This window comes from Strongylocentrotus purpuratus, unplaced genomic scaffold (assembly GCF_000002235.5).
Source record: "Strongylocentrotus purpuratus isolate Spur 01 unplaced genomic scaffold, Spur_5.0 spur5_scaffold_6, whole genome shotgun sequence".
Lineage (NCBI taxonomy): Eukaryota > Metazoa > Echinodermata > Echinoidea > Camarodonta > Strongylocentrotidae > Strongylocentrotus > Strongylocentrotus purpuratus.
The window spans coordinates 34,909,951-34,920,558 of record NW_022145612.1 but is presented as its reverse complement, the minus strand read 5'-3'; the positions used below and the strand labels follow the sequence as shown (position 1 = coordinate 34,920,558).

General features: G+C 40.2%; 1 protein-coding gene across 1 annotated transcript; it reads right to left on the bottom strand.

Moving 5' to 3' along the window:
- Nucleotides 1-9,347: 9,347 nt before the first annotated feature.
- On the bottom strand, nt 9,348-10,487 carry LOC115929887. The gene has a single exon (XM_030999988.1). It carries the CDS (start codon nt 10,485-10,487, stop codon nt 9,348-9,350), a length of 1,140 nt encoding a protein of 379 aa, XP_030855848.1.
- Between the last annotated feature and the right edge of the window lie 121 nt (nt 10,488-10,608).

The following is a 10,608-nucleotide window of genomic DNA, read 5'->3' as shown; positions in this document are numbered from 1 at the left end:
TCCTTTTAATCCTCATGAACAGGGAATGTATCTCCTTAAACAAATAATGCGAGTGCAAATCGTGAGTGGAAAATTTTCATAAGTGACCTGAAGTCAAGTAGGCTAATCATTGCACTTTTTGAGTTTAAATTTTCCATGAACATACATGTATAATACCTCCCTCTCTTAATCAATCATGCGAGCGCAAAACACGAGGTCATTTTTTTTATATTTAAAGCAACCTGAACACAGGGAATTTTAGGCTCATGCACTCCTCTAAATCCTGATGAGCAGGAATGTATTTCCTATAAAAAGGGGGCCAAAAGCCAAAACGCAAAGGCATACTGTGTGCAAAAAGAAGCATTTTCACATTTCATATGATCCCTGAATCACCTCTTTAAATATTTCCATACATGTAAAGGTGTAAACCAAATATTACGCTAGCATTCAAAGCCATTTTGGTATGCCCTGGGCGCACATGATGATTCCATTCCCCCCAATTTTTGACGTACATGTATTTATGGACAAACCCTTACTGTCTTTCACAATCATAAACGAACTGTTTGTGTAGTATATTAATTAAAAGAAATGGTGCAGTGTTAGAAACCTCTTGCATTGCATTTATATTTTAATATGTAAAATCCCTTTCAAAATAAAATTCTAGCAACGGTTCATTCCGAAAAACTGCATGAAAATCATGACATTAACTGTTTAATCAGAACGAGGATGTTAGCAAGCTTTGTAGATCTAAATTTATCCACATACATGTAATTGTTGAAGAACTTTTTTTTCTCACAGTACTCCGTTGTGTTAGATCAGCTGTACGATCTGCATAATGAATGAAAGAAGTCTAGTCATTCATATGCTGGTATGCAGCCAATCTTACACAATGGGAGTTACAAGCTTCCTAACACTATAACTGTTATTCTATCGCAATGTTTAAACCTAAAATTTGAGTAAAACAAATAATGTTTCTATCATTATATTATTTTTATGTATTGTATAGCGTATTTTATATCAAAATTGTATCTAGATCTAATTAATTTTAAAGGTAATATGGAATGTATCAAAGTCCAAATATACGTCACAGACTTGCATGTATGGGGTCTCACTACAGATCATAAACATGCCAGCACCCTTGATAGCAGACGACATCGCAAATGCATATTTTTCAAAATATTTGCCAGTTTGATGTGGGGTACTCAGTGGGCGTTTTTTGGTGATCTATGTATCAAGGAAAGCTGTGTGTAAAAATTATATATATAATTGATGAAATTCTAGTTTTGGTTTCATTTAACAAATAATGCGAGCGGAAATTTTTTCATATAGATCTAGTTACCTGAAAACAGGGCATTTTAAGCGCTTTTTATAATCCTCATTAACAGGATCCTGTTAATCCTCCCCTGATAAATGGTCCACATTAATTACAATAGGTTCTTTTAAAAAAGTGGGGCCTTTCAGATACTTTTTTTTGGGGGGGGGGGGTGCATGCCAATACTCTACAATGTAAACAGATCTAGATCTAGATGTAATATGTAGGTCTAGACCTAACTTTGTTAGATCTATAAAAAGTATAATTCTATTCTCATCTAGAAATTTAAACAAGTCAAAAAAGTGAAGAAAAAAAATCACAAATTTCGAAAGTTTAACACACAGTTAGCAGCAAGAAAGTGTTGCCATAAAAAATGCCTGAAAAAATATTTGTGGTTTATACAACATTCTTCAAGACTTCATAAAAACTGTATTATTAGTATGGTAGAGGTACCTTAATCCATGCAGTACATTATCCACGCATCCCTCAATACGCGCGATGCGACGCGTATATGCGCTCATTTTTTTTGGATAGACAATAAAACAACAAGCCTATCGCGATATCACAACAATTTTGAGGGAAAATCATTGGTTTCTTGTATTTTTATGATTTCATGAAATCATCAAGAATACACTTCATTGAGACAGAAAACGAAAATATACATTCATTTCCTGTATTAAAACTGTGGTGCGTGGATTAATTACCGCTTGATTTTGTCAAAGAAAATTGAAGCGGTCACGTAATCGACACGAGAGTTAACATCACCAAATATTCCTGTCAAGTTTTCTCTATAATGATCTCAGAATATTTGTATTTAATGAGGAAAAAACGTTGATAAAAAATGTTAAATTTATTTGACTTTTTTAGCCTTTCAAAACAAAGTGCGTGGATTAAAAGTACCTCATCATACAGTTGTAGATCTAAACTATGAGTAGACTAGATCTATGACCATCAAATTTTAAAAAGATCACTTTAACTTCGGCCAGGGCCTAACTGTTAGGCCTATACTTTGTATTGACATCGTGTTATGAGTGGCCTATACTTTGTATTGACTCGTGTTATGAGTGGCCTATACTTTGTATTGACATCGTGTATGAGTGGCCTAGCCCAGTCAACATATTTGTAAAGTGACATTGTATTCCTCTTACTTAAAGGTACTATGTCCCATTTGCAGGCCAAAAAATGAAAAAGTTAAATTCCAACTGCATTTGAAAGATAATACTAATTTAGAACTTCCCTAAACAAAGTGGGGCTAAAAATGTCTTCAAGTGGGAAAATAACGACTAGATCTATTAGTTGTCAAATCGACTTTAGGGCTATAGGCCTAGAGCCCAAAAGTAATAGTCTTGATTTTCAGACAACTGTACCGAATGGTCATAGAGGTCTACGTTTAGTGCTCGCAAAGATTCAATCAGTTAATCTTGGCCATCACAAGAAGTGGGTTATTGATGTAGATCTAGACAAATGCTCATGTACCCTTTACAAACTCTTTTCATGTATTTTATGACCAAAGAAGAAAAAAAAGCCAGTCACTCACTCAGTAGTTGTCTGACAGTGAAGTCTAGCAAGTAAACGGGTTTCCTTGCATAATTTGAATATGAGGACACTGCTAACATTTAAATTTTCACAGATAGGACATAGGTCTAGGCCTACATGACATAGGCTAGACCCTATTCATAATTCCTGCAAAGTTTCTACAGAATTTGAGGTTGGCTGCAAAGGGACATAGATCTAGTAACTTTAAGTTCTAGATCTACTAGATCTAGTTTTACTAATACTAGACATAAAGTTAGATCTAGATCCAACATAAAATAGACTTCCAAATTGCCAGAGTCTATAGCTACTGTGGATTAGTACAGCAACGTTAGTCCAATAACTGTTTAACACACCGTAACTTAGCTCCGTCTCGCCCAGTACACTACAGTGCACAACGTGTGAATCTAAGTAACAAAACACTGTGTAGTACTAGTAGCTGTAACACTTTGTAAATTGTAACACATTAACTGTTATCTAATTAAGTTAACGTTACTGTAAAACTTGAAAGAAAAAGCATTGTAAAATTACCTCTCGCTTTCCAACGCAACGCCAGTACTCTGAAGGTACCGTAGATAATCAAGTCTTGACTCTTCTCCTCGGACAGCTGTCAACGTAGCTTTTTGGGTGCAACAAATTCAAGATTCAAGATTCGGCACGTGCTGTCGATGGGAAATCTATTGTTTACAAAACACCCAAACATGGGGATTATAGAAGTATAGTACACACGTAGGTAGACATGTCCGCCGCGCTCCGTGGGAATTTCTTAGAAACTAGCTCGACACATCGCCCGTGCGGGATTATTAACTTCTTAGAAATCGGTTCAACGCATAGTCTTACTCCCAGTCTGTGATGGACGCGGGACGCGCATTTAAAGATTCGTTGTACGGGATGGGGGGGGGGGAGGGGGCAGGGTGAGGGTGGGGTTAAAGACATTTAATTGCTGTACTGTTGGGACAACCTCAAAATTAGAATTTACAAGATCGAGTTCGATCCATCGACCTCAAGTCTCCAGCTTTTATTTTATTGTTGTTTTTGTTTACGCCACTCCCGCTAGTCTGAGTCTATATAATTCTATACAGTACAACGTAGGCCGAGGTGCCTCTGCCCTCGACTCCAACGTCACGTCGAAAGTGAGATGCCAACTAAAGGGTGTAATAAGAAACTAAATCATTAATTTGTTGGGTTTTTTGCATTTCGAAAATTATATGAGCCTCGATCTGCAGGACCACTTTTCGTTAAAAAAAAAAAAAAAAAAAAAAAAAATTGTAAAGTGCACAGGCTTCACACACTTCAAATGGGTGTTTCCACATGTTACCTGCATGTATACACCCCCTGTCATCCTGACATGGGTAGGGTTAGGGTTATGTTTAAGATTATGCTTAGAGTTAGGGGTGTAAGGTGAGGTCAACAAATGGAAACACCCCCATTTGAAGTGTGTAACGTAGGCTATGCATCTTTACGATTTGCATTATTTTTACGAAACTTGGCCCTATATACAGCCCTCTCCCCTCCCAATACATTTTAACACAGGTCACATTTCAGCTAGGTCTCTATCGAGAAAAAAAAAATCAGCTCGCGTGCACTTCAGTTTGAAAATTTGCTCATACGAAGAACAAAGGCGGATTGGAGAGGGGTGTGTGCGGATGGGGGGGGGGGGGGGGGGCTCAGACTATGAACAACACAAATTTTTGGGGGGGTACATTTATCACTAAGCCACTTATAATTTTGGTTGTGGATCAAATATTATAGAGCCCTTACCCCATTGTTTTTTTTTTTTTTTTTTGGGGGGGGGGGGGCTCAGATATCATTGTGTCTACCATATTTTTGTTGGGAATCGACTATCATTGAGCTCCTCTCTCCTCCGAAGATATTTTAACAAAAGTCAAATTTCAATTCTCTTTCAAGGAAAAAATTTCCATCCGCGTTATGAGTTCCACAAAATATTGGGGGGGGGGGGGGGGCTCAGAAATAATTTCTTATCCAAATTTTAAAAAAATCATCTCGCATGACTTCATTTTTTTTTCTTTCTTTCTTTGTGGGTGGAGTTCAGATATCATTGAGCCCATCATATTTTGGGTGGGGCTCGGATTGAGCCCCCCCCCCCCCCCTCCTAATTTATTTTAACACAGGTCAAATTTCGGGTCTTTATCGGGCAAAAAAAAAATCGTGCCCATGTTATGCATTCTAATATATCAGGGGCAGGGTTTTTTTTTAGTAGGAACAAACTAAGACGGATTTGGGGTTAAGCCTGCCCCTTCTATCTTTCAGAGGGGTGTGTGCGAGGGGGGGGGGGGGTGGCTCAGACATTAATTGAACAACCACCAATTTTTTTTGGTGGGGGACAGTTATCTCTAAGCCACTTATAATTTTGGTGTGGCTCAAATATTACTGAGCCCTCTCCAATTTTTTTTTTTTTGAGGGGGGGGGGGGGCTCAGATATCATTGTGTCTACCATATTTTTGTTGGGAATCGATTATCATTGAGCTCCTCTCTCGATCCTCCCAAAAAAGGATAACATTTCCACCCGTGTGATGAGTTCCCCCAAAATATTGGGGGGGGGGGGGGGAGCTCAGATATCATTTTTTTATCAAAAACACAACAAAAAAAAACAGCTCGCATGACTTCATTTCGATTTTTTTTTTTTTTTTTTTTTTTGGGGGGGGGGGGGGGTGGTTTTTACGGTGGAGTTTAGATATCACTGAGCCTAGCTATTTTGGATGGGTCTCGGATTGAGCACCCCCCCCCCTCCTCATTAATATATTTTAACACGGGTCAATTTTAGGTCTTCAGGGGAAAAAAAATGAAGCCCGCATATGCATTCAAATATATCAGGGGCAGATTTAAAGGAGATTATAAGAAAATGAATTTAACGAATGGGCTCCAAAATTAAATTATAAAAAGTGTTGGAAGTGAAGGTTTAACTAACATGTTTGTTGTTGCTTAGACCTATTCTTACAGTGACGAATCCATGCAGGGGGCGCAAGAGGGCGCAAGCCCCTCCTTTCTTTCTTGTTGTTGAGAATCACACATTGAACATACTAAGAAAATTTCCTTCTGCGCCCCCTCTTTACTCAAATTTGCCGTCTGCACCCCCTCTATTTCCAAATCCTGGATCCACCGCTGTTCTTTTAAAATGAGGGATCAACGGCCAACAAAGTTTTTAAAATTATGATTTTTGCTTTGAAATCAGCCTCTGTTACTCCGCCTTGATGGTGTGTGTTTGTTCTCGAGGGGGGGGGGGGGGTGTAAAGTGTTGTACACTAATTATGATTTATAATAAGAGTCTTCTTGAGGCTGGATTTTATAGAACTCAAATATGAACAACTTGTTATATTTATTAGATGTATGTGAAGCCGCATTACAATCTGCGGTAGCAATAATCATGGGCATATGATATAGGTCATTTGTTGAACATACATGTAGATATAAAATGATATCATATCACAATCCCTCTTCTCAATGAAAACTTAATTTCATATTTAGATCCATACTGTTTAAAATATCTTTTTAAAATTCTTTGCTTAAGAAATTAAACTTGTGCTAATATGAACTTACAATTTCGTCCCTTTCTTTGTTTGTTTGTTGTTTTTTTTTTCACCAAAAAACAATTTGAAATTCTATCACATCTAAAATGTTTTGATCAGACTTCAGTTATCATCTTGCTTTATAATGCAATAAAACTTAATTAATAAACAAAACATGACATATTCAATATGTCTCTTTAAATCTAACTACTCAAAACCTTGTAAACATTGTTAAAGAAAGCAAAAGACAACAATTATTTGAATTATCTCCAACCATATCAATATTTTACATATCGTATCTCCAACCATATCAATATTTTACATATCGTATCTCTCTGGTTTCTTAATAGTACGACCTGATCTGGTGGTGTATGGTTGGTGGTGATTCGATGGTGTGTCTGGTTTGCTTTGTGTTTGTTCTGTTTGTGCATTCTGCTGGTCGTGTACATCATTATGTCTATCACTAGCATGTTGACGGTTTTGTTCCATGCTGTCCCTCTCTTGGGTTGGTTTGATGTGCCTACGATTTCGTCGCAGAGTGTAACCTGATGATGTCTCTACTTCATATGACCTGGTTCTGGTCTCCTGTTTGTGATCTTCCTCTGTCCCATCTACCAGTCTCTTGATTTTGGATTCTGACTTCTTGTCCTTTGTGTAGTGGGGGAAGGTTGGTAGCGTGCTTGTCGTCAAAGTATTTCTTCTGGTCATCCTGCCTGGTCTGTAGTCTCTGGTAGATGTCATCCTTTTGGGGTGATGGTTCCGAATTCTGGTCGGTATGTTGGTTTGGATCTTCCTCCCCAGTAACAGCTCTGCTGGAGATGGTAGATGGCTGTCCAATGGAGTGGCTCTCAGGCATTGCAATGCCTTGTTGACGCCTATGTTATCTCTCTTAGCTTTCTTCATGGTGTTCTTGACAGTTTGTACTTGCCTCTCTATAAATCCATTGGATTGTGGATATCTCGGGCTTGAGGTTACATGTTGAAATTCCAGTCTCTGGCAAACTCTACGAATATGGCACTATTGTATTGAGGTCCATTGTCGCTCATTAGTCTCTCGGGGTTCCTTGTTCAGAGAAGATTTCCTTAAGCAGTCTGATGACAGCACTACTTGTTGCTTGCTGTGGTAACTGCTTTACAATTGGATACTTTGAGTATACGTCAGCAACAAGAAGGTACTCTCTTCCATCAAGTGTGAAGAGGTCAGTTGTGACAAATTGCCAAGGTCTGACAGGAATTTCATGTGGCTGCAGAGTCTCTGATGGCAGGGAGTTCCCATATTCTTGACATACAGAACATTTCCGTACCATCATCTCGATCTCCTGATTTATGCCATTCCAGAAGATACAGCTCTTTGCTCTCAGTTGGCATTTGATGATGCCTTGATGTCCCTCATGTAGCTTGTTCAGGTATTCCTTTGTCAGGCATTTGGGATGACAATTCTTGAACCTTTCAGGATAATCCCGTCTTCAATGGACATCTCGTCCCTGTATGGCCAGTATTTGATCAGGCTTTTTGTCAAGTTTACGCCTTTCTTCTGGCCATCCCTCTAGGATTACATCTCTCAGGATGCAAAGTTCACAGTCCTCTGATGTTGCGGTGCGGATCTCCAGTAGCTTCTTGTCTGAGAACATTACAAAGTCAACTTTCATGTGCATTTCAGGAGACTCAGGAGGCAGAGGATTGAGTCTTGACATGGCATCAGACAGAAGCATCTCCTTTCCAGGTTTATATTTCACTGTCATGTCATACCCTTGGAGTCTGAGCAGTAGTTTTGTAGTCTTGGGGGTGCAGCTCCAAGGTTCTTGAGAGTGATCATCTCTAGTGGTTTGTGATCTGAGAGGATAGTGAAACTTCTGCCGAAGACGAACGTGTGAAACTTTTCACATGCGTAGACAACTGCTAGCATCTCTCTCTCAATGTTAGCGTATCGCTGCTCGGTGTCTGTGAGGGACTTTGAGGCAAACGCTATTGGTCTCCATTCCTGTGTGAGGGCTGCTCCAACGCCTTTCATCGATGCATCTACTTCTAGGACAACAGGTTTCTTTGGATCAAAGTAAGCAAGTGTGGTCTCCTTGCAGATCAATCTTTGATGGTCTCAAACACCTTCTGATGTGATTCAGTCCAGCTATATATCACATCTTTCTTCACAAGTTCCCGAAGTGGTGCAGTCAGTGAGGCAAGTCTTGGAATGAATGGTGACATGTAGGTCACAATGCCTAGAACTCTCGGAGTTCTGTCACGTTCTGTGGTGCGTTCAGGGCTGATATGGCTGCTGTCTTCTGTGGGTCTGGTTGCACTCCATCTTTGCTGAAGACAAGGCCATAGAATCTCACTCGGTCTTGCTTGATGTGGCATTTGTTCCAGTTCAGGACGAGTCCATGCTCCTTTGCGACGCGCATCAGATTGTGTAAGTTGGCGTCATGTTCCACTGCCGTCTTTCCTACGACTGCTATGTCATCGGCCATTCCTATGACTCCAGGACATTTCTCTAGTATTTGATTCATTCGTTGCTGGAACATGTCCTGAGAAACACACAAGCCAAAAGGTAGTCTTTTGAAACGGTAACGACCAAAGGGACTATTGAAGGTCGTCAAATGGCTTGATTCTTCATCTAGCTGTATAGCCCAATATCCCATGTCTGGCATCCAGGGTACTGAACACTGTTGCTCTTCAAACTGGTGTCGGACTTCTTCAATGGTTGGCATCGGCATATGGCTCTCTTGATTGCCTTATTTAAGTCTTTTGGGTCAAGGCAAATTTCTCCATCTTCCATTGGGCTCTGGGTGTATGCCAAGCTTGATACCCAGTCTGTTGGCTTAGTGACACTTTCTATCACTTCAAGACTCTCCATCTCATCAAGTTCTTTCTGATGTCATCCTTTATGCCTATCGGGCATCGTCGAACTGCATGTATCACAGGAGCCGCATCTTTGTCGATCACGATGTGGTATTCCCATCAAATTTTCCGATTCCATCAAATCTATCGGGATACAAAGTCTCAAATGCTCTCTATCTTGATGGGACTATCATGGCTCTCCATCAGACTGCAATTCAAGACTACTAATCCTAGATCCAGGCACAACTCAAGTCCAAGGATGGCCGGTCTTTGAGTCTTCACCACAAAGAATTCTCCATTTGCTTGTCTGTCCTGGTGGTTACAGCTCAGCGTATGTAGGCCTACTTGTGGAATAACACTCTTTTCACCATAGCCTGTTATCGTTATCGGTGACTTTCTTAGCTTTCCTGTCTTAGGTTCCCCATTAGAGTCCACGCGATCAGGGTACATCTTCTGATAAATGCGTAATGGAAGAATGTTCCCTTCAGATCCTGTGTCAACTTTGGCTTTTAGGGTTGCTGGTCCTCTTCCGATCTCAACTCCGATCACAGCGAAGGCTTCGTTCTTTCTGATCTGGTCTACACAGATGGTCTCAAACCGCATGTCGTCAGTTTCTTCTGTTTCTTCCTCTTCTTTCATCTCATGGAGTCTCTTTGATCTCTGTGCTTGCGACCTTTTCGGATATGTCTTTGTAGCTTCTTGTTTCCTTTGCCACTGCTGTTTAGATTCTTGTTCCTGTTTCTTCAGTCGGCAGCATTTCTCCCAGTGATTCATTTTATCACAGTTTCTGCATTTGGTGCCATAAGCAGGGCACTTCCTCGGTGGATGGTTCAGTCCACAGAATGAGCACTGTTTCTTCCTTTGGATATGTTGCTTCGTCATATCAACGTTGACGGCTTGACCATGAAGGAGTCTCATATCCGCCTCAGTTGCCTCCTGGGTTCTGGCGATGTCCAAAGCTGTATTTAACGTCAGTTTCTCATCCTTGGCCAACAATGTTTGCTGTACCTTCTTGCTTGAGGTGCCAATGACGATCTGTTCTATGAGGCGACCTTCAAGTTCAATGTCCGCAAACTTGCATTTTTGTGCTTGTATTTTGCATCTGGCCATGAAGTCGTCTATGGCTTCGGCTGGTTCCTGTGCCAATTTCTGCAGCTGAAATCTTGCCAGACGGAAATTGGTCTTTGGTTCGAAATGTTTTATGAAAGCTTCGAAGACCTCAGCTGGGGTCTTGAAGTCCTTTCCCAGGATTTGTGAATCCTGATACCCTCTTGACCCATCCACAACAGGATGTATGTACATTTCTCTTGGTCAGACTTCTTGTTAAGCGGCCCTGAAAATATCAACTCACAATAGTATTGAAAATTTCTAAATTCAGTCGGCAAATCTTTGGATGCCCAATCCATGCAGGGAGGGTGATTCC

What these genes read in the sequence shown, in the direction of transcription:
- LOC115929887 (XM_030999988.1), bottom strand. Translation starts at nt 10,487, where the DNA reads ATGTACATACATCCTGTTGTGGATGGGTCAAGAGGGTATCAGGATTCA.